Raw genomic sequence first — 24,579 nt, forward strand, 5'->3', positions numbered from 1 at the left:
GACTTATATCTGAGCCATTTTCCTTATCCATAAAATCCCTCTGAGGGTTGTGGTGAAGCTGAAATGAAATGATAGATGAAAGTGTTTTCAGCGGATTCCAGGTGGTATATATATATTTTTTCTTTTTGCCTTCAAGGCTTCTCGTTCCATATAATGCAAAGAGAGGAGGAAATGTGCAGAGAGTAGTGTGTGGATCATTATGGGAAGTTTGAGTTCATGAAGTTGACCTTTTGAGGAGGAAAGCTTTTAATTTTCTAAGACCTAAGATCTATAGAAATCTCTGACAGTGAGGACTTTGAGGACAGGATCTGTATTTTCCTTTTGGGAAATCTTAGCAGAAACACAGAGAGATGGGGTATTGGGTGAGGAGAAATCTGGGAAGGAGGTAATTGTTATATTCAAATTTTATTTGTGAGGGGACCCTGTTTTACTCATTTGTGGCTATCTGGGAAGGGAGAACAGTGCTGACTCATCTAAATCCGGAGTCTTGGTGGATTTTTCACTGTAAAGTAGTATTGGGTTATGAATTTCATGTACTTTTTCTTCCCAAGAGATTTGAGCAATAAGGGCCAGGAATGATGGTTATTCTCCTTTGCTGGATGAATGATGTAGGTGTGCAAATCCCTGTGCAGGCGATGAGCCAGGACTCCTGCAGTTGTTTTGGTTTTGACTTAAAGTTTTGTTCATTTCAGTTTTCAAATATTCTGTTAATATTGTGTAACTACTTCAGATACATGTTTCTTTGGTTTAATAGGAATACATGACATATTAGTCTTCTAGTATTCACCTTTAAATTAGGTGCATATAAATAGGAAGAGTTACTTTTTATAGTCTACATCCTTGTACTTTAATAGTGTTAACTAAATTTTTGCAGTAAAGAAACTAGTAATTAGTGTTCTAAATCCTAGTTAAAAAAAAATCTCTTCTTTACCAGATCAAGAGAAATGCACGTTTTTTAGTATAATCCCTTTATAATAGAGATCATAAATGCTCATAGTAGGAAATTCAGAAAGTACAGAAAAGTATAAAGAAAAAAATAGCAATCACTCATAACCCCACCTTCCAAAAGTAACATAGCCATGTTTTATATTTTATGTATTTCTTTCCATAATTTTTTCTGTTTGAATTTTTAAAAATATCATATATTGCAAGCAAACTGTCATTTTTTGCAATTTAAAAGAAAGTTATGCCATAGGTACTTAAGAACATCTGTTTCTTTGCTTCTTTTAGTGTTCTTTGTTCTGATTTAAATTTTTTGTATGCTTTTTCTTATCTGTCATCTCATTTTTTGGGGTAGGTGGGACGTAAATCACAAATTTAAAAAAAAAACACTGTCTTTTCAGGGTATCTTAAGCTCTGTAGAGTAAGGTTTCAAGTTTGATCTGAAGTCACATTCACTAAGTTTCTAGAGTGCTTTAACTGTGCTTCTGTTTCCTTTCTTTCATTTCTACATGATCACATCCGGTCAGGAAAACTGTTAATCTACTTCATCACTCTCTACGTTTTTTCTCTTTCAGATGTGCAACATCTGAAAGATTCTTTTTGTCATAGGAGTCTCTTGTGATTTGTCCCTTGGGTGAGATCTCTACTGGATACCTTATAGCAGTGTTTATGGTAGTTTTTGGTTTACAAATCCCTTTGAGAATCTGACAAGCTGTGGATCTTTGCCCTAGCGCCATCAGTCCGGGTTGTTTGAAATCTTGGTTTGCTAGGCCTATTGCACAGCCAACACCTTGGGATGTTCCTTTACTCCATCTTGGAGTTATCCTTTGCCACTCTCTTGTGATGGATCCAGTTTCCTGCATCTCATATGCACATCTTTCTTAGTTAATTCTGGCTTTGGCAGAGCACCTTTTTAATTTCCACAAGGTGGTGGTTGTCTGTCTTCTTGTTTTTTTGACTTTATTGAAATATAATTTACATACTATAAAGTCACTTTGTGTTCCCCCACTGTGGGCAACCACAAATCTACTTTCTGTCTCTATAGATTTGCATATTCTGGACATTTTATTTAAATGGGATATAATTTTTAAAACCTTTTAAATAAATTTATTAGTTTAGAATAGATTTCGATTTACAGAAAAATTGTGAAGATAGTTCACAGAGTTCCCAAATACCACACACCCAGTTTTTCCTAATAGTAACATCTTACGTAGTATGCTACGTTGGTCACAATTAATGAACCAATATTGGTACATTGTTGTTATTAATTAAAGTGTGGGTCTATTTTCATCCACTGCGCTAGATCTTTGGAGAGCACTGTCAATTTGAGAAATTGGGCACTTTCATTTCTGGGGAATTTTGTTGAAATTTTTTGTTTTTTTTGAGGAAAATCAGCCCTGAGCTAACATCTGCTGCCAATCCTCCTCTTTTCGCTGAGGAAGCCTGGCCCTGAGCTAACATCCATGCCCATCTTCCTCTACTTTATATGTGGGATGCCTACCACAGCATGGCTTGCCTGGCGGTGCCATGTCCGTCCGCTCCTGGGATCCGGACCAGTGAACCCTGGGCTGCCGAAGCAGAACATGTGCACTTAACCGCTGTGCCACCGGGCTGGCGCCTTGTTGAATTATTTTATTGATAATATCTTCCCCTTTATTTTCTCTCTTCTATCTTTATGGAATACTATTATTTGGATATTAGGCTTCCTGGGCTGACTCCATACTTTATTCAGATTTTCTTAGTTTTTGTCTAATACTCTTTCTGTTCCAGGATTCCATTCAGGATACCACATTACAATTAGTTGTTATGTCTCCTTAGGTCCCTTCTAGCTGTAACGGTTTCTCAGACTTACTTTCTTTTTGATGACTTTGGCAGTTTTGAAGAATATCGGTCAACTGTTTTGTAGAATGTACCTCAATAGGGATGTGTATGATGTTTTTCTCAGGATTAGACTGGGTTTATTTTGAGAGAAAGACTAGAGGTAAAGTGCCATTCTCATCATATTATATCAAGGATCCATACATACTATCAACATGACTTAGCACTGCGATGCTAATGTTGATCACCTAGTAGTGTTTGTCAGGTTTCTCCAATGAAAAGTTATTCTTTGCCTATGAGCAGCCGATACTTAAGGAGTGGCGAGCTATTTTCCACCTCTTTGAGAGCAGAGTGTCTAGATAAATTATTTGGAATTCTTCTGCACAAGAGAGTTGTCTATTATCCCCCTACTTATTTATTTAGCATTTATTTATATTAGTATGGACTCATGGATATTTGTTTTATACTTTGGGTTATAATTCAGCTTCTTTATTTTGTTGTTCAAATTAGTTTAGCTTTCGTCCTTGGGAGATCTTTCAGTTGGCTCCTGTGTCTCTTTGATGTGTCCTCAACATTGTGGGGTTTTTTTTGGAGTGCTTCCTTACATTTTGGCACTACAAGATGCTCCAGGATCCTCCTGTATATTTCCTGCTCCAGTTAAAGAACCAGCCATTTCTCTAAGCAGCCCTGGTTCTTTTTATTGGAGGATGGTGTTAGAAATAAGATCTGGGTGCTAGTTGTGCTCATTATTACTGGGATGTTTTTGCTTCTAGGCCCTTTGATATGATGATATGTAAAATAATAGAGTATTTTTGAACTTTTCTTTTTTTCTGCATAGTTTTCTATTTCCTCAAAGTTGCATTGATTGCTTGATTGGCAAGAGGTGTCTTTCTTGAATCTTAGAGTCTTTTCCCAAATGTCTCATGATCTCTGTCTATGTATGTTTAAGAATAATGCACCAAGAAGCTGATTGGAAGCTCTGTGTTCATAGCGGGGTTTGGTTACTGGGAGGTTCACTGAAGAATGGTCTGGCTGCATTGTTTCTTCCCTGTTCCGTCAGTATCTCTGCGTCTTTTTCTTGGGCTGGGCAAATGCACATAAAAGGCTTCTCCGAATCTCAGCCTTGAGGGCATAATCCTAGCTGCCAGCTTTCTGAGAGCCAAGTACTGGAAGAGCACTGGGGATCTCAACATTCAGTATGTAAAATTTATACTTCCCTATTTTTAGAATGATACCCTTGCTCTCAGCTATGTCTGTGATTCCCCAGCTGTTGATGCTTTGTACCTCAATTGTAATCTCAAGTACAGATACCTATTCTTCTTTTTTTATTTTTTAGTTGAGATGTAGTTGACCTATAACATTGTATTAGTTTTAGGTGTACAACATAATGATTTGATATATGTGTATATTGCAAAATGATTACCACGATAAATTTAGTTAACATCCATCACCATATATAGTAATGAGAACTTTTAAGATTTACTCTCTTAGCAACTTTCAAATACACAATACAGTATTAACTGTAGTCACCATCTGTGCGTTATATCCCCAGGACTTATTTATCTTATAAGTGGACGTTTGTGCCTTTTCACCCCCTTCACTCCTTTCGCCCATGCCACTCATTCTTTTATTTATCCTTTGTAAAGAATAAACTTTCAGTTTTCTTCTGGAATGGAGGCCACATGGAGTGGGAAGGGTATGGGAGTGGGGGAGCTTGTTCTTTTTTTTTAATTGAGATATTATTCATCTAACAAATGTACCATTTTAAAGCGTACACTTCAGTGGATTTTAGTATATTCACAATGTTGTGCAACCGTTACCACTTTCTAGTTCCAGAACATTCCCATCATCCCAAACAGAAACTACATACCTATTAGGAGTTAGCCCTCTGGCAACCACTATCTGTTTCTGTGAATATGCCTATTCTGGACATTTTATCTAAATGGAATTATTCAATATGTGGCTTTTTGTGTCTGGTGTCTTTCACTTAGCATAATGTTTTCAAGGTTCATTTGTGTTGTAGCATGTAACAATACCTCATTCCTTTCGATGGCTGAATAATGTTCCATTGTGTAGTTATACAATGTTTTGTTTATCTATTCATGAGCTGATGCCAGCTGGTTTTTAAATACACTTTCAACCAATCCTTCTGTTTTCAGCCCTATCTTTGTCCCTACTTCCTTAAGTGCCTGATGCTACAAGTTCCTGAGCTTTTGGAGCTTATGTTGTATCTCACTTTCTCGAGTCTGCTGTCAGTAACTGTTCATCCATCTGCTTTCTAGCCTCTAAAATTTTGTTGCTGTTACCTTCACTTTTGTTCTGTGGGTTTGTGCTTCCCTCACACCCACCCCTCTACTGTTGTTTTAGTGGGGTTTTGGGGACAGAGAGGCAGCAGAGGAAGAAGTAATGCCTGCCATCAGCTCACAGTTTAAAAGGTAGAATTTCCATGCTGGGTCAGACTCTAGGCCCAACGGTTGTTAAGCTATGGAATGATCAAGCTGGAAGAACCTTTACAGATCAGAAACTAGTCTTCTACTTATTTATCTTTCAGGTAAGGAAAGTGAGACCCACAAAACTCAGTAGGTTGTTTAGGTCATACAACTAGTAAGTAGCCAAGGTGAGACTTTAACCCTGTGTTCTATCTTCTAGGCTAGTTGCTTATACTTAATTTAGGCTGATTATTTTAAAATAATAAATAAAAAACCAAAATGGTTTTGAGGAGAGCATGAAGACCATTGCTTGGATTTGTCCTCTGCCACTTCTTTCTTGGATCCCAGCCCGGGGGGTTTACCTAAGCCCCGCTTTCTGGAGGGGCTAGCATTTAGAGAAAAGTGTCTGCATATGTGTCTAGCCTCTGGGAGTCCTCACTCTGTTCAGAACAGTCTGTGTATATCCAGTTCACAGGACTGGGTTCGTTAGACTGGTCTGAAAGACCATTAATTTGCCAGCTTGTTGCATCCCCCACTAAACTGAGCAAATATCTGAGGTCGAGATGTTAGCCTCACAGATGTGTGCCCTGTGGGGTGTTCGGCTGGGCCAAAAGGGAGGCAGTGTCTATACTTGATACTTTGCTGCCGAAGTTCTATCCTAACTGTGGTTTGGAGCAGTCCTGTTTGGATAGGTTCTCAAACCCCATTCTCTTGTTAAAACTGGGTATATGAGAAGGTCAGCCATTTTAGAAATAGTAGTTGCATGAGTTGGACTATGTGTGGTGCCTGGAAGATGTCAAGGAGGAGGCATAACATCAATAAAAGTAGTGGCCGTATTCACAAATCTAAAGTTATCTGACGAAGAAAATATGTTGAGAAAGACAGTGAACAAATCTGCCTCAAGGGGAAAACACAGGGGTAACAGATGGTTTCTTTTGCTCTTTCATTGACAAGCCTGATGAGCAGCTTTCCTGGGGTCTTAGTGCCTTAGAAGAGCCCCTCATGGCCTGTCCGAGATGGGGGCAGCCCACTACCTGCATTCTGGGTGGTTTGTGAGTGTCTCGCTCCTGAGCACCGGTCAGCTGGTGATGTGGGCCAAGTACAGGCTGTCTCTTCAAAGACAGTTATCTTCACTGTGTGCTGCAGGAGCCAAAAATTTACCTCAATTTCATACGTAGAGGAGGTGAAGGAGAGAGTGATGAGTAGACTGTAGATGGTTTTCTGTAGCTACCAAAACTCTGCTAGTCTTGGGTTTTTTTAAGGTGTCTCTATTTAGAAAGTGTTGATGGTAATGAAGTAGTCTTCTAAAAATAATAGCAAGGTTAATGCTCATTTAGTTAGAAATTTGTGTTCTGTTATCTTACTACACTGTGCCTCATCAGTCAGACTTGACAGGGGATGACCTCTGATTTGTACGGAGGTTCAGAAATTATCTGGAAGACAAGGAGTATTGAAATGCTGGGGCAGCAAGCAAGTTGAAGATAAAACACAAGCTGGTTTTCAACTTGCACCAAAAATAAGTGTGAGTTGGTAGTAATACTGTTCTGATGGGCAGTCTGTTTCAGGAATGTTTGTAACAGGAAAGATACGGTGGTATAATAAACTGATTATAGCATAAGTGGCATTGAATTGGTGACCAGTGTCACCAACAGGATCAATTCTAGGACATCCCAGAATGCCAGTATGCAGAGGATAGCATAATAACCTGGTTGTATCCATTCCCAGAGGAAATAAATTCCATCACTTATGCTGTAGATAATGTGATCTAGACCTTAGAGGACTGATGCTGATATAGTGAGGTGAGGCAGTTCATGTGATACTTCTGTCTTGGGCCTGGAGAGAGGGAGCACTCTGCTGCCTTCAGAGTTCTGTCCACGGTATAGCTTTGAATGCTTGAATTGTATTGCCTGCAGCCTCTGCTTTAAAACCTTGATAGCTTGTTAAAAACATTAAAAATTTTTTTAACTACAAAGTGTACTTTTAATTTTTAAAATTTTTAAATTTTAATATTTCCTGAGGAATATTTGCCCTGAGCTAACATCTGTGCCAGTCTTCCTCTATTTTGTAGGTGGGTCACCGCCACAGCATGCCTGCTGACCAGTGATATAGGTCGGCGCCCAGGAGCTGAACCTGGGCTGCCAAAGCAGAGCGTGCCGAACTTAACTACTAGGCCATGGGGCCAGCCCCTAGTAGTGCATATATTTTATTTTAAACTGTATGAAAACCCACCCATTTAGGTTAATCTGTAAGTGGTCAAAATGTTTCCTGCCCAAATTAGTAGATACATTTAGAGCTGTGGTTTCTAATTTTTTTGGGTCGTAGGACCCTTTGGCAATCTGATAAAAATTGTGTTCTCTCTCCAGAAAAATGCACATATCTTCATACAAAATTTTGTAAATCGTTTCATAGAGTTTCGGGGTTTCTTTGAAGCTTCTCAGCGTAAGCATCCCTCATTTAGGGTTATTCAAATCAAGCTAGTAGTAACAGGCTAATAGCAATACAAATGTTGGTTTGTTTCAGCTTGGTCAAAGCAGAACAAGTCAACAAAGAACCTATTGGAAGTCCTTGCAAGGCATGCAGGCTTTTAAAAAAATCTGTTGTGATTTATCTGAACTGTACTTCCCTGGCCACAGATTCAACACCTAATTGACTAATTTTTAAGTTGCTGTTAGAAGTGGGCCTTAGTTCTGATAACGTGTACTCTATATGTGTTGGGCAAATAATTAGTTGTTGTTTCTAAGACAATAGGACAGTCGTAGTTGTGATGCCTTATTCGTAATTGTTTAAATTTCTAAAGGTCTAAATAATTGAGGATTTGAGGTTTCAGGAGGTGGGGCTATGTGGATGTTCCTGAGGCAGTAAGTCTCTACTGCTTCCCCTCAAAACTCAGCCCTCAGTAAATGATGGAAGATTGAATTGTTTTCATAAAAAGATCTTAGATTTCTGAATCTCCTTTGTCTGTTACTTTTCTGATACTCTATAGAATGGCTGTGGTGAACATGATTTGTTTTCAGGGCCCTCAAACCTCCTCTTTATACACCTCCTTTTTGCTTGCAGTGAAAATACTCTGCTTCTTCCACTGGTCCAGTCTAATACACAGAAGGGCTTTTGTCTAAGATTGGCACTCTGCGTGCCTTTGCTCAGGACCTGACTCTTTAACAAGACTTCTTTAACTCAGCTTGTTTGAAGAAGGGGCAGGAGGTGGAGAGGTGGTGGTGGGGACAGAGGATCTAAGGACCACTTCTCCCTGTGATTCATAGCCTCCCCCTCCTCTTTGTCTACACCCCAGGTCAGCTCATCGTGTCCACCTCTGGCTTCATCTCACTGGTTGTTTAAAATTCTCCTCTTAAATCATCCCCCGTTCTATCCTTTGAATGCTCATCGTGTCATAGGGGGCACCTCACAGCCATCTTAGGAAAACGTCTTTCTCTGAAAGCTTTCACGTAGGACAGTGGTAACTGCCCTGATTCCTGTATATGTTCAAATATTTCGTGCTTTTTACTGAGGGGATTTTCTAGCCTAGTAAGGAAGAAATGAGCAAACTGAGAACTGAAAATGAAGAAGCTTAGGAGGAAGAGATAGTTATCTTCTCTCAGAACTGAATGCAGTTTAAAAATACGTTCTGAGAATCTCAGACTGTAGACAAGATCATTATGTCAGCTGCTTGCTGTTTAATTATTTTGTACAATGAGTGCAGGCCTGCCATGGGTGGGCTCTCTGCAGGTGTTACTGAAAGCTCTGAGACAGGCTCTGCATAGCTCTAGGGCTTTGCTGCTGCCGCTGTTACCAGCTGCCTGCTGATTTTGCCAGTCTTCTTTAGTGAAGATTACCAAATGTATTTTGAGAGATGAAATTTGCTGGAAAGGAGTTTCAGAAAAATCAGTTTGGAAGAAGGAATCAGGAAATGAGAGGAATTGAAATTGTGGTACTTGCTTTACTAACAGAAGGAAGTTTGGGTCTTGCCAAAAGTTTAAAATTATGAGTAAGTGGGCTTCTGATGATGATGACAGACAAAACCTGAGAGAAAATGGAAGTGAAGGTTTTAATTATAAAAGCAATAACTTTCTGACTGGAATTATTATTAGTTTCAGGAACAGGTTCCTTAGAATTATTATAAACTCTTAATTTTTAGAAACTTTTGAGATGCCTCTGGGATGATTTAGAGTGAAGGACTGTCTGACCTTAGGTTCGTCCCAGTCTGTATTGATGAAGACTCTATCTTCTTTAATAATCACCAGCCCCTTTGGGTTCAAACCAGCTTAAAAGAACTATAGTCGGAACAGAATTTATTCTGTCAACTAGAGCACATGAACAGGATCCTGTGCAAGTGCGCTTGAATGGTTAGGCAACATAGACTGAAGATCTGGAGCCTCCCAGATGATCACCTTCCTGTGAAATGGTTATTGGTGTATATTCTTTTTCCTATACATTTGACAGTAAGGTCCTTGGGCATAGGTACTTCATCTGGTCCATCTCTATCCTCCACAGTACCTAAGGCCCTTGATTACTCAGTTTATGGGTATAGAATTCAGTTGAATTGTCCCTGATCGTGTTTCCCACATATTTTTCCATGTTTCCTACTAATTTATTTGTTTGAAATATTTAGCTGCATTTAATTTGTCCTCCATTCCCTAACCTCTTAGGAAAAGTAATATTTGGGGCAGTATACTTTTGGATAAAGCACTAGTGGCATTATAGTAATTTGTTATCTGTTGAGCCCTTCATCCTATATACTGTATTGTAATGTTTTTCAAACTGTGAATTGTGACCATTAGTAGGTCTGTAATTAGCATATTTGGTTTTAATGATATAGAGTAGAAGTTATGAGGAGGGCGTCACACATTCTAAGGGTAAGTATTATTGTGACATTTTTGTTTTAGGTAAATTTAAATATATATATTGTGTGTGTGTGTGTTGCTTCATGATGTAAAATTTGTTTCATGTTGGAGTCATGGTCAAAAAAGTTTGAATAATGCTGCTTTATTGTAATACTCTGTTATTTCATTTATCACATAGCATTATGCCAGTACATACAGGCTTCTAAAGCCAGGGATGGTGCCAGCCCTTTCATTTCCAGTACGACTGAAGGTAAACACAAAACAAAACTGAGAACACCCAAAGCTTTCTGGTGGCTCTTACATAGGTCTCTCCAGTGGCATTTTGTACCCTTGACCTTCTAACCTTCTTGTGCCTTTTTTGACTGGTAGATTTTTCACATTTGTATTCCTCTAAGTGGTGGTTCTTTGGTTCTTCCTCTTTTCACTTTAATGTTCTTATTTCACTATACTCTAATGCTTTTTAGGAGGGCGAAGAGGGAAACGGGAGAATTTCAGAAATTTCAAATGATTCTGAATTGACAGAATAGCTCATTCGATTTACTCTGAAATCTGCTTTCTCAGTGTTCTTGAATCTTTTAGTCCCTTTGTATTTTTTCAGAAATCATAGAAATGCATGTTTTATTCTGAATTTAAAATCATGTATGCTTCTATGATATCAGTTGACTTTAAGCAAACTGAATGTGGCTTTCAGGGGAAAAAAAAAGACGGATATAATCCCTTATCATTCCTGTGCTTTCTCCCTTCTCTTCCAAGAAGATTCAGCATTGGGTTTGTAGTAATAATTTCATTTTAAAGAAAAGTAAAGATTGGTAGTGGTGTCCAATATTAACCATGCTAAACTTTTTCAGCTTCTTTCCTTACCTAATAACTTTAATACCTTTCCTATTCTTAGATGATTGGCATACTAACTCCTTTGCCTTTATTTCTGTACCTTGCTGGACTACCAAGCTCAGACATTCATAACCCCATGATTTCAAGGGAATTAGAGATGATTTGCTTCATTCTTTTTCTTGCAGGAGAAAATTTTGAGCAGACACCGTTGAGACGAACGTTCAAGTCTAAGGTCCTTGCACGATATCCCGAGAATGTAGAATGGAATCTCTTTGACCAAGATGCAGTGGGAATGGTTAGTATTTGTTAGCTACAAGTATGAGATAATTTACAGAGTAGTTTATGGTAGGATTGTGAGTTCAGACTGTGGTAGCAGTTTCCACCAGTACCAACAATTTTTGAAGAAGGGGTTGCGTGCATATTGTTCATGATTCTGCATTTTGATTAATATATCAGATATACTAAAAGTCACAATGGGTTTCTGTTGTGTCAGACAAATACATAGTAATGGGTCAGTGAGCTATTGGTTGGTACTGAGCTATTGGTTGCTTATAGCATTGAGATTACATAATGAGTGAGCTTTAAAGCAGTTTTCTCTCAGTCTGCATTGTATATACCTGAGTAATATGGCAGAAATGGGTATTTTTGTTTCATCGTTTTAAAGAATCTCATGTAGGAGAATACTGTTAGGAGTCAGCTAACCTTTAGTGAGTATTCACCTTGTGCTAGGTACTGTGATAAGCATTTTACATGAATTAACTCATTTAATCCTCAGAATACTCTTTGTAGATAATATTAAATAAATACACACACAGGCATAGACACACATATTATACAAGTGAGGGAACTAAGATCCAAAAAGGTTGTGTAATGTGTTCAAGGTCACATGGCTAAGAAGCAGTTGAGCTGGAGTTTGAACATTGTAGTCTGGTTCCAGAGCTCTGCTCTTAACCGAATCTTTTTACTGCCTCTATTAGTTTTTAATAGCTTTTTATAGTTTTTAGAGGATGATCTTGTTTGATGCATGCAATAACCCTGTGAAGGAGATGGAGTAAACTATAGTATCTTCATTTCGCAGATGAGGAAACTGAATCTTAGAGAACCTCAAGGTTTTTGACTCCTAGTCCAGTGTTTATTTTGTTCTAACGTACTATATTCTAGAAACAGCTAGGCTTTGGGAAGTCAAGTTCAAGGCTAATGGGTATAACATAATGTAGGTCCTCGTATTTGTTAACCCAGGCTGCTGGTAATTCATTTGTATAAGCCAGCTTTGTGTAAAACTAGAAAATGGGGACTGATTGATTCAGGTCAATTTGATTAGCTGTCTAAGTCTCTTTATATAACCCATCTGAGTTAAAGTGAAAAAAGTGCGTCTTTATCCTGATTATGTCATCTCCTTGCTTTGTATGAAATGAGCACCCTTTTTTCTATGAAAAGAGAAGGTTTTATTGATGACAGAGTTTTGTGAGCTGATAGGGTCTAAAACTTTATTTTATTTTTAGGTGGCAAGTTGCATCTGTCTGGTTTTTAGATATATTTCTAGCATCATCTCCTAATACATGCTATCATGCTTAATCACCTACCTGAATTCTCCTAGCTTTCTTTTACCTCCTCATCTTTGTGCATTTTCTTCCTGCCCCTGAAATACCTGTCTTTCCCTTATCTACCTGATGAATTCTAACATAACCTCATCTAGAAAGCCTTTTCTGATGTTCCCAGGCTGGGTTGTCTGTTCTGTGTTCCCCTAGAGCTTTGTTTATATTTCTCTATAGCCTGATAACAGAAATTATAATTTTATTTGCTTGTATGTCTTACATGTCTTGTAAGATATGTACGATGTCTTGTATCTCCCGTTCGGAGATCTCTAGGGCAGATATTTTGCCCTGTTGATCTTGTATCCCAAACACCCAGCACAGTAGGTGCTCTGTAAGTAAATAAGTAGTGATAATGTTCTGAAAAGAGGATCATCAGTGAGTGTTCTTACCACTTGTTTCCTTGTTTTTTTTGCAGCTATGCATGCCCAAAGGGCTGGCATTCAAGACCCAGGCTGATCCCAGGGAGCCCCAGTTCCATGCCTTTATTATCACAAGAGAGGATGGCTCTCGGACATTTGGATTTGCCCTCACATTTTATGAGGAGGTGACTAGCAAGCAGATCTGCAGTGCAATGCAGACCCTCTACCACATGCATAATGCTGAGTATGATGTCCTACATGCTCCCCCTGCTGATGGCCGAGACCACAGTGGCATGGAGGATGGTGAAGGCACTCCTGGGACCAAGCTGCAGCGCTTTAACTCATACGACATTAGCCGGGACACACTCTACGTCTCTAAGTGCATCTGCCTCATCACGCCCATGTCCTTCATGAAAGCATGTCGGAGTGTGCTGGAACAACTTTACCAGGCGGTCACTTCACCTCAGCCCCCTCCACTGCCCCTTGAGAGCTACATATACAACGTACTCTACGAGGTGCCACTCCCGCCTCCTGGCCGGTCCTTGAAGTTTTCCGGGGTCTATGGGCCAATAATCTGCCAGAGACCAAGTACTAATGAGCTTCCTCTATTCGACTTTCCTGTCAAAGAGGTCTTTGAACTGCTTGGGGTTGAGAATGTGTTTCAACTTTTTACTTGTGCCCTTCTGGAGTTTCAAATCCTGCTCTACTCACAGCGTAAGTCAGTGCTTACTAGGGCTTTTTCCCTGCATAGGGCCTCCCTTCTTTCCATATCAGATACCGTGTGGCTGACTATCAAGGTCAAGGGCTGTTACAGTTTGAGCAAAACCCAGATCTTTTGCGAGTAGGTGGTGGATGGCAAACTGATGAAACATGAGAGGGCTCTCATCATGGCCTTTTGCTAGGTACTCCAGTCTGGGAGGGAAACCCTGCCCCCTGACGTCCCTTCTGATTGATGCTGAAAAGAGGGGCAGAAGGGGATGGTCATGGAAAGCTCACTTTCCATCAGATCTGTCCTATCATTCTGCAAAGTTATCTCTGCCCCTTTCTCAGCCTGATAGTAAAATTGAGGATTCACAAACGATGACCCTTCATATTTTTGCAAAAATATATTTGAGAAAGAGAGGATGTATTGCTGCTTTCTGTTGTTTGTTTCTTATAACTCAATTGTTTTATTAAACAAGAGAGGTTAAATGGATGTGAGCAGCAGATTTGGACAAAATAGTAAAGTAGATCAGAAGGAAACAAGTGTTTATTAAGTGAGCCTGACAAGTAACATAAAATTCGTTCATTCAGTACATATTTATTGAGAGCCTGCTGTTTTCCAGGGGCTTGAGATACAGTGGTAGACAAAACAGATAATCCTTCCTATAATGGAACGTATATTTTAGTGGGGAAAGAGAGGTGATTAACTAAATAAATTTATAGTATGTAAGATGGTAATAAGGTCTGCGGAGAAAAATAAAACAGGGAATAGGTGCGGGGCTGGCCCCGTGGCTGAGTGGTTAAGTTCGCGCGCTCCGCTGCAGGCGGCCCAGTGTTTCATTGGTTCGAATCCTGGGCGCGGACATGGCACTGCTCATCAAAGCACGCTGAGGCCGCGTCCCACATGCCACAACTAGAAGGACCCACAACGAAGAATATACAACTATGTACTGGGGGGCTTTGGGGAGAAAAAGGAAAAAAATAAAATCTTAAAAAAAAAAAAACAAAAAAAACAGGGAATAGGTGGGGCTGGCCCAGTGGCACAGCGGTTAAGTTTGCACATTCTGCTTCAGCGGCCCTGGGTTCGCCAGTTCGGATCCCGGGTGCAGACATGGCACTGCTTGGCAAACAATGCTATGGTAGGCGTCCCACATATAAAGTAAAGGAAGATGGGCACAGATGTTAGCTCAGGGCCAGTCTTCTTCAGCAAAAAGAGGAGGATTGGCAGCAGATGTTAGCTCAGGGCTAATCTTCCAAAAAAAAAAGGAATAGGATGGTATTTGGGGAAGGAAGTTCCAGTTTTTAGTAGAGTGATTAGTTTAGGCCTCTCTGAGTGGCCCATGTTAATCTCTATAGGAAAAGTAATTCACGTAAAAGGCACAGGAGGTACAATGGTTCTGAGACAAGAATGTACCTGGCTGTGTTCAAGAAGCTGGGTGGTTGGAATGGAGCGAAAGAGCAAGAGTGTAGCAGCAGATGTTGTTAGAGACTTTCAGGAGGGCAGACCATACAGAGTCTTGTAGGCCATTGTAAGGACTTTGTTACTCTGAGATGCGTAATCTTTGGAGGTTTTAAGTTTTTTGACTTTTTATTTTGAAATAATTTCTGGTTTATGGAACAGTTGCAAGAAGCATTCAAAGAACTCTTGTACGTTTTTCCACAATTCACCAATTGTTAACATTTGGCCATGTTTGTTTTATCATTCTCTCTGTCTCTCTATGTGTGTGAGCATAACTGAACCATTGAGAGTCATTGCAGACCATGTCCCCTGACTCCTAAATGCTTCAGCTTTTATTTTGTAAGAATAAGGACATTTTCTTACATAATCATAGTATGATTATCAAATTCAGGAAATTTAACAATGATAAAATATAGTAATCAAGTTTCACCATTGTCTAATAATGTCCATTATGATAATTTTTCTTATAATTCCTGATCCAGGCTCTAGTCCAGTAACATGCATTGCTTTCTGTCAATTCCTCATGTCTTTCATGACATTGACATTTTTTAAGAGTACAGGCAAGATATTTTGTAGAATATCTTTCAATTTGGGTTTGTCTAATGTTTCCTCATGGTTAGATTCAAGTTACACATTTTTGGCTAGAATGTCACAGAATTGATGTTGTGATTCTCTCAGTGCATTATGTCAAGAATCACATAATGTCTGTTATCATTACAGAAGGCACATGAGATCAGTTTGTCCTATTTTTGGTAATGTTTATTTGATCACTTGGTTAAAATTATGTCTGCTGAGTTTCTTAACTGGAAAATTATCCTTTTTCCCTTTGTAATTAATTAAGTGACTTGTGGGCAGACACTTTGAAATTCTAAATATATTGTTCCTCTTCAGAGTTTTACCTAATAGCTTTGACATCCATTGATGATTCTAGTCTGAATCAGTTATTACTATGATGGTTACAAAATGGTGATTTTCTAACTTTATTAATTGGCATTTTACTATAAGGGAGAACATTCTGTTCTCGCTTGTTTGTTTGTTTATTATTGTATGGACTCATAGATTTTTATTTTCTTCACTAAGTTGTAATACATTACTATGATTGTTTATTTTCATGCTCAGTTTGTTCCAGATGTGGTCCATGGGCAGAGGAATGGTGTTTAACCTATATGCGGGCAGAGCTTTTGCCTTTTGTTCACTGATGTAGTCCAAGCATGGGAAGAGTGGTTGGCATATAATGGGTGCTCAATAAATGTTTGTCAAATGAATGAATAACTTATGCTTATAACAGGAATACTCCAGCTACTGTATTATGAGTCTGTCCCCAAAGAGGGTGTGGAGGAGAGCAAAGAGTTCAGTTAGGAGGCCATTGCATAATCCAGGTGAGAGAGGATGTTGGCCATGACTGAGGAGGTAACAGTGAAGTGGTATGAAATGTTTGGATTCTGGATATAGTTTGAAGGTGAAATAACGGAGACTATGTTGAATTGAAGAGCACATACCCCATCTGAAGTGGACAGCCACTAATTAGTTCCAGTTAATTCCTTGTGAGAATGCTGGCCTAATGTTTCTAGATCTTCCAGTTTTTCATGAGAACTCAGATTTTTTACATGAAATCTCTGATTTTTAAACATTGGCAACAGTGTTTTTGTTACACACCCCAGGCCAAACCAAAAGAATTTGTTGGCTGAATGTGGTTCCTGAGGGCTTCACTTTGCAACTTCTGGTTTTAAAAATGTGAAGTTTCAGACTCCTGTCTCTGGGTGAAGTATAGACTTGAACAAGTCATGTTGCTTCTTAGTTACTCTGTCTTGACTGGAGCTTGGCAAAAATACTCTGAAACAGAGACTTAGCTGAATAGTGAAGACTGTCTAGTTTGGAACAGAGAGGAAGAAACCAAACCAGACGTGGCATTAGAAGGCATAGTAGCATATAGGTACCTGTGATGCCTTGGTGATGTTGAGAGGAGGGAAAAGGAGAATTAAAACCAAAAATATGAAAGGTGACATTTTTCCATCAGAGCTCCTTCTTATATTTCCCAGAATATGGATTATTGTACCCATAATAAGAATTTTAAGAGGTTTGAAGGCAATTGAGAAGGTTTGTGTGTAGAATCAAATTGAACTCAGGACCTCAAGTCATGCTTAGCATGGGCAAGAAAAAGCTTTTGCCAAAAACTTCCTGGGCATTGTTGAGTGTGACTGAGGCTAAAATGGAGTGGCCTTTTATTGGCTGTAGGTTATGTCTCTATTATTAATAGAGTACTTTAAACAGTTCAGGTTGGTTTTCTTTCCTTTTTTTCTGGAAGGTTAGCCCTGAGCTAACTACTGCCAGTCCTCCTCTTTTTACTGAGGAAGACTGGCCCTGAGCTAACATCCGTGCCCATCTTCCTCTGCTTTATATGTGGGACACCAACCATAGCATGGCGTGCCAAGTGGTGCCATGTCCACGCCCGGGATCCAAACCGGCGAACCCCGGGCCACCGAGAAGCGGAACGTGCGAACTTAACGGCTGCGCCACCGGGCCAGCCCCTCAGGTTGGTTTTCTTGAAGTACGTTTTTTTTTTTTTTTTTACGATTCGAAGGCCTTAACATGGACGAAAATTCCTCTGATCCTCCAAAAACATGCCATCGCCACTCACAGCTGGTGTTGCCCACTGCATGTCCTGCTCTCTGAATAGAGGAGAGGCATCACTTAGGGAAAAGGAATGCAGGTGAAATTGTAAGATTCTAGGAGTGTAACCCTTGGGGTGACTGAACTACCAGTTTTAAGCAATGTTTTTTAAAAATTTGTGTAGATCCTTTTTTTAACTACTTATTTGTTCTTTGGTCCATATAAAGAGCGTTTTTTCTTTAACAGCATATTTTTAGTGCTTGTTTTAAAATTATTTATAGAGCAGAAGTTCTTTATCTGATGTCACTTAGTAGGATAGTGGATTGGAGAATTGAAAAGGTCATTCAAGTCTGGGAATCCTAAAAATGATACATACATCCATTGAACATTTTATTTTAACTTAAAATATATGACTTGTATAGTCACCAATCTTTTGATGAAGGGTTTAGACATTTCCTTTGATTATGGGTTCACTAATCAGATGTCTGCATTGTTTTTCTCGCATAAACTGCACCCATAATTCATCCCTTAGGTTTTCTAGATACCTTTTTTTTTTTTTAAAGTGGAAGGAGAGCTTAAAGAACCTTGCAGAAGAATCAGAGTGGAGCATACCTGTAGATTTTTGCAGTTTTCCCTGTTCTTTTGCACTTAATTGCCTCACAATATGCCTAATTCACTTACAGTATTTTTTTAGCAACTTTGCATTACTGAGTCCTTTTAAAGCATTTAATTTTGTTTTCAGAGAAACGATCTTTCTTTTGCTTCATATTTTACCATTTATTTACGTAATATTTGGTTAAATTGTATGGTCCAGTAATAAGTTCAACCAGCACAGACAAGCTTGGGAACAGATGCCACCGACTCTTCTTAAGCATCCATTAGTTTTTTTTGTTTTTTTTAAAGATTTTATTTTTTCCTTTTTATCCTCAAAGCCCCCCGGTACATAGTTGTGTATTCTTCGTTGTGGGTTCTTCTAGTTGTGGCACGTGGGACGCTGCCTCAGCGTGGTCCGATGAGCAGTGCCACGTCCGCACCCAGGACTCGAACCAACGAAACACTGGGCCGCCTGCAGCGGAGCGCGCAAACCCAACCACTCGGCCACGGGGCCAGCCCCCATCCATTAGTTGTTTACTGCAAAAGTCCTGCGTCCTCAAGGTGCACAGTCAGAACACTTCTGAAGGGAATAAAATGAAATCTCTTTTCCTCGCTCCCTCCAGTGGTAGCCAGAGATCCAGTTTCTTGTGTATCCGTAATGAAAATAATAGTTTTTTAAAACAAGTAAATAATATGTGAACAAACAATGTGGAGAAAGTTGTAAGTTTCCCTTTCTTTTTGACCTAGAATTCTACCCCTGTGAAATAATCTCTTAATTTTTTTAATGCCCTCCTCTCAAATATTTTTGAACAATGCACTATTTATGTTAAATGTTGAGTATACATGTATTAATTTTAATATTCTTTAAATTATATGTATATACTATGGTATATGTTATATTAAATTTATTAATAATTAAAATTAATTTTAATATACTATACGTATATGGTTTAAATTCATATATTAAAGCTTGGAAAACATTTCAGTCATAGGGTAGAAATTTAACACATTACAAAAGGATGTCTAGTTAAGCGTAAAACTTCTACCTCTGGCCCCTGGTTCTCCTTCAGGGAGATTACCACTGTTTCCTGTTTTCTTCCAGACATAGTCATGCATGCACAACATATATGCTTTTTACAAACAACGCAAATGGGAGCATACTAATCATTGTTTTGTACTTCTTTCATTTAATAATGTATTTTGGAGATCTCAGGACATAGAGATTATTTGTTTCTTAAACACAAAGAGTACATGAGAAACACCCTTGTTTGTAGGGTTTTCACGGAAGTGCAAGTATGTCAGGACAGTTTATAATTTAGTTTCTGACGTGCAGGAACTACTCTGTAGTTTGTTTAGGAGTAGACTTATCTGTAGAGTGATCCCAAGTCTAATGTCTTTCTCTGCACAGAGACAAGTCTTGAAAATGTGCTGATTTCTCCCTCCTCACCACCCTGGGGATTGTAATCCCACTATGCTTTGCATTATCTCCTTTTGTTAAAAGTAATTGCTCATTAGACATTATGGGAGCTGTGAGAGAACCCAGACAGTTGCCTGGAGCTGAAATGTCCCTAGTTGATTTTGATTGGCTGAAACACTTTGGGTGCAGATGACCTTCAGCTGCTTCCTATTTATTGGTTTCACCTTCTTGGAATGATGAGCACAGAAGCAGGAAATAGCAAAGGAGATACTGGTTTCGTTGTTTGCACTTGTGTATAGAAAGTGTATAGAAATGTATAGAAAATGTATAGAAAGTCCTGTTGCTTATAGCTCTTGGAGGTTGGCATCCTAGTGTGGGTACCACAGATTGCTGGATCCCTGAGACATTGTTTCTTAGGCCGTTCTTGAAGGTGGGATGTTGCTTTTTTAAAATATAAAAATGTAGAGAAAAAGAAACCCACAACTCAGACCAGAGAGGCCTTAAAATTCCAAATTTCCAGTATCTGTAAAAACCAAACCACATGAATGGAAAGCAGTCTGGTCTTGAAAGAGGCAATTCTCTCTCACCTCCAAACTTTTTTTTCTTTTTAAAGATTGGCACCTGAGCTAACATCTGTTGCCAATATTTTTTTTTTTTTTCATTCTTCTCCCCAAATCCCCCCAGTACCTAGTTGTATATTCTAGTTGTAGATCCTTCTGGTTGTGCTGTGTGGGATGCCGCCTCAGCATGGTCTGATGAGCGGTGCCAAGTCCGTGCCCAGGATCCAAACCAGCGAAACCGTGGGCCGCTAAAGCGGAGCATGTGAACTTAACCACTCGGCCATGAGGCCGGCCCCCTAAACATGTTTTGTTTCTGAGAAACTCATAATTTCAAGTACATCATGAGGAATTCTTCAGGGATTTCAATCTGAGGCAAATAAAGTTATCCACTTTAGTAGAAATAAATGGGCTGAGTTTCAGATGCTAGATTAGATTTATGCTGAGAAGTAGGGAAAAACCAGGACTAGATTTCTGTACTGTTGAAAAACCTTGCTTTATGGAGCAAAGAAAGCTCCTTCCTTCAGACTCTGGCAGGCTGTTTTATGGTTGTAGAGTAGGTGTTCCCAGACTCTGCAGCTAGGTGCCGTGAGGAGTGGTCCAGAGCCCAGCGAGCCTTATGACAGGCATTTCAGAGACTCCTCTATTCCAGAGGGTCGGTTCACCCTCTGTGAGGTGTCACTGTCCCTGAGCAGATGTGCCAGGAATGCCAGCCGCATAAAGCACCTGCTTTATTGACTTGGGGTAAGGGAAGGAGAAGCTTTTTGGTTTTCTCATGCTTGAAAGACCTCTGGTACTGCCTGCCTTTTTTCTTATATCCACAAATGGTGTGCGTGTGTGTGTACAGTGAAAAAGGGGGATGCGATTTTTCATTGTAATGTTTATTCAAAATATGTGTTTAAGAGCCAGTATAGGGACGTAGTAAGACTAGATCTTCAGCTTTAAAATATCACTTGAAGGCTTTCTCCCACGCTTTCACATTCTTTTGATTGATCTTAATTTTGAATTTTGAAATAAGTTCTTGTGATGTTTGAGATTCTCAAGATTATTGCTCTTGAGTAGATTATTTACAGACATTCATATCTAGAAAAAAACGGAAAAATACAAGAACTGAGTTCTCATCAGGAGAATCATTAGAATTCTTCATAATAATAATTGTTAGAGTGCTTGTAGAGCAGAAGGGTTTCAGCAGAAAACAGATAAGCAAAACTGTATAGATGCCCCATGGAAGTGAGGAATTGCAGAACAGGCAGAAGGTAGAGCTTGCAATGGTCTAGATTTTGTTACTCAGTTGTTGCTTACTTTCATGTAGGACTAAATACTTTTTCTTCTGAATTACTACATAGAATATCTAGTCCTTGAAATAGTGGGGTTTTTTTTTTGTGGTTTGGGAAGTGTTTTTGTTGTTGCTTCAATGGAGGGGGTCCTCACTAAATAGTTTGTAATATGGGAATGACAATGCCGTGTGGGTGCAGTGAAGAATGAGATACACTCTCTCGTTGAACTCTTAGCGTCTGACCCCATCTTTAGTGAATATGAAAAGCTCATGTTCTTTTGTCCTTCTGCTAAACCAGTTGTATTTTTTTAATTACAGGCAATCAGATCTCTGAGCTCAGTTTTACCCACTGATAGGTACATGACTAATTTGTCAAGCGCCTTAGTTTCCCCAAAGAAGCATTCGAAGCACTTTCCTGTAGTGCGCTCAGAATGTTTGAGATGATGACGTTTTAGTCATTAATTTTTTATTTGCTTACTAGTTAAAAAAACAAACAAACAGAAAAACCCCCTTATTTCCAGGTCTTGCTCTTTGCTTAGCCAGGAGCGAGGCGTTAGGCAGTTTTCAAAGCTTTGTTCATGAGCAATTGTAGGACGAGCTTCTGCCTAATTGCTACGTATCAGCTTCTGCTCACTGCTACTTGCTGTTCCTCATTTCCTGGAAAGCTTTTTGTTACTTATAACTCGTTTATGAACCAAGCTGTGATTTGTTTAAATGGTGGGGTGGGTTTTTAGGACATGAAAACACTTTAACTCTTATGAAAGCTCGTTTGAAATCAGCCATTCCAGGAGGATATTACTCGTGATTTTAAAATTTGTGTTCCTGCTTGGTCCTTAAATGCCTGAAACCAACATACCATTTTTGAATAGTAGTTTTTAAAATTTTGACTTTAACAGATTCATTTTATTGGTTTCACCAATGTGTTTATTACTCATTTTTTTTTAATAAAACAGGTCTAGAAATTGCATTCTGAAGAAAAGCTAAACTCTGAGCGCAAGCCTTCCCTTCCAAGCTAAGATCTCTGACCTAAAACAAGTTTTCTTATTATTTATTTTTATTATTGTTATTTTTTAATTGCAGTAACGTTGGATTATGACAATATATAGCTTTCAGATGTACATTGTAATATATTTCAAATTCTGTGTAGATTATATCATGTTTACCACCCAAAAACTAATTATAGTCCATCCCCTCACATGTGAACCTAATCACCCCTTTTGCCCTCCCCCACCTCCCCCATGGTAACCACTAATCCATTCTCCATTGCTATGTGTTTGTTGTTGTTTTTATCTTCTGCTTATGAGGGAGATCGTATGGTATTTGACTTTCTCCCTCTGACTAATTTCACTCACCATAATACCCTCAAGGACCATCCGTGTTGTCACAAATGGCCAGATTTCATCATTTCTTATGGCTGAGTAGCATTCCGTTCAGTATATATACCACATCTTCTTTATCCATTCATCCCTTGATGGGCACCTAGGGTGCTTCCAAGTCTTGGCTATTGTGTATAGTGCTGCAGTGAACATAGGAGTGCAGGCATCTTTATGCCTTTGTGTTTTCAAGTGTTTAGATAAATACCCAGCAGTGGGATAGCTGGATCGTATGGTAGATCTATTCTTAATTTTCTGAGGATACTCCACACTGCTTTCCATAGTGGCTGCACCAGTTTGCACTCCCACCAGCAGTGTACGAGGGTTCCCTTCTCTCCACATCCTCCCCAACACTTATTGTTTCCTGTCTTGTTAATCATAGCCATTCTGAGGGAGTGAGGTGATACCTCATTGTAGTTTTGATTTGCATTTCCCTGATAGCTAATGATGTTGAGCATCTTTTCATATGCCTGTTGGCCATCCGTATATCTTCTTTGGAGAAATGTCTGTTCGGATCTTTTGCCCATTTTTTAATTCGGTTGTTGGTTTTCTTGTTGTTGAGATGTATGAGTTCTTTGTATATTTTGGATATTAACCCTTTATCTAATATATGGTTTGCAAATATCTTCTCCCAGTTGTTAGGTTGTCTTTTCGTTTTGTTGATGGTTTCCTTTGCTGTGCAGAAGCTTTTTAGTTTGACGTAGTCTCATTTGTTCATTTTTTCTTTTGTTTCCCTTGGCCGGTCAGACGTGGTCTTGAAAATATGCTGCTAAGACCGATGTCAAAGAGCGTACTGCCTATGTTTTCTTCTAGAAGTTTCATGGTTTCGGGTCTTACATTCAAGTTTTTGATCCATTTTGAGTTGATTTTTGTGCATGGTGTAAGGTAATGGTCTACTTTCATTCTTTTGCATGTGGCTGTCCAGTTTTCCCAACACCATTTATTGAAGAGACTCTCTCTCCATTGTATGCTCTTGACTCCCTTGTCAAATATAAGCTGTCTGTAAATGTGTAGGTTTATTTCTGGGCTCTCGATTCTGTTCCATTGATCTCTGTGTCTGTTTTTGTGCCAGTACCATGCTTTTTTGGTTCCTATGGCTTTGTAGTATATTTTTGAATTATTGGAGTGTGATACCTCCAGCTTTGTTCTTTTTTCTCAGGAATCCTTTTGCTGTTCAGGGTCTTTCGTTGTTCCATGTAAATTTTAGGATTCCTTGTTCTGTTTCTGTGAAAAATGTTGTTGGGACTCTGATAGGGACTGCGTTGAATCTATAGATTGCTTTAGGAAGTATGGACATTTTAACAATGTTAATTCTTCCAATCCAAGAGCGTGGAATATCTTTCCATTTCTGTGTCATCTTCAATTTCTTTCAACAATGTTTCATAGTTTTCCGTATACAGATCTTTCACCTCTTTGGTTAAGTTTATTCCTAGGTATTTTGTTGCAATTGTAAATGGGATTGTATTCTTTTTTTTTGAGGGAGATTAGCCCTGAGCTAAATGCTGCCAATCCTCCTCTTTTTGCTGTGGAATGCTGGCCCTGAGCTAACATCTATGCCCGTCTTCCTCTACTTTATATGTAGGACGCCTACCACAGCATGGTGTGCCAAGTGGTGCCATGTCCACACCTGGGATCCAAACCGGCGAACCCCGGGCCACCAGAAGTGGAACATGTGCCCTTAACCGCTGCACCACCAGGCCAGCCCCTGGGATTGTATTCTTAATTTCTCTTTCTGCTACTTTGTTGTTAGTGTATAGAAGCGCACCCAATTTTTGTATG

General features: G+C 39.2%; 1 protein-coding gene across 1 annotated transcript in view; it reads left to right on the plus strand.

The window, feature by feature from the left end:
• The window catches only part of DENND5A (DENN domain containing 5A), an 83,313-nt gene that overhangs the window by 17,843 nt on the left and 40,891 nt on the right, over window positions 1–24,579 (plus strand). The window contains exons 2-4 of the mRNA XM_046685168.1: window positions 10,206–10,277; window positions 11,044–11,153; window positions 12,869–13,526. Of these exons, the coding sequence (XP_046541124.1) occupies window positions 10,206–10,277; window positions 11,044–11,153; window positions 12,869–13,526 (840 nt within the window). The remainder of the gene's footprint in view (window positions 1–10,205; window positions 10,278–11,043; window positions 11,154–12,868; window positions 13,527–24,579) is intronic.

Source organism: Equus quagga, chromosome 14, assembly GCF_021613505.1.
Source record: "Equus quagga isolate Etosha38 chromosome 14, UCLA_HA_Equagga_1.0, whole genome shotgun sequence".
Taxonomy (NCBI): Eukaryota; Metazoa; Chordata; class Mammalia; order Perissodactyla; family Equidae; genus Equus; species Equus quagga.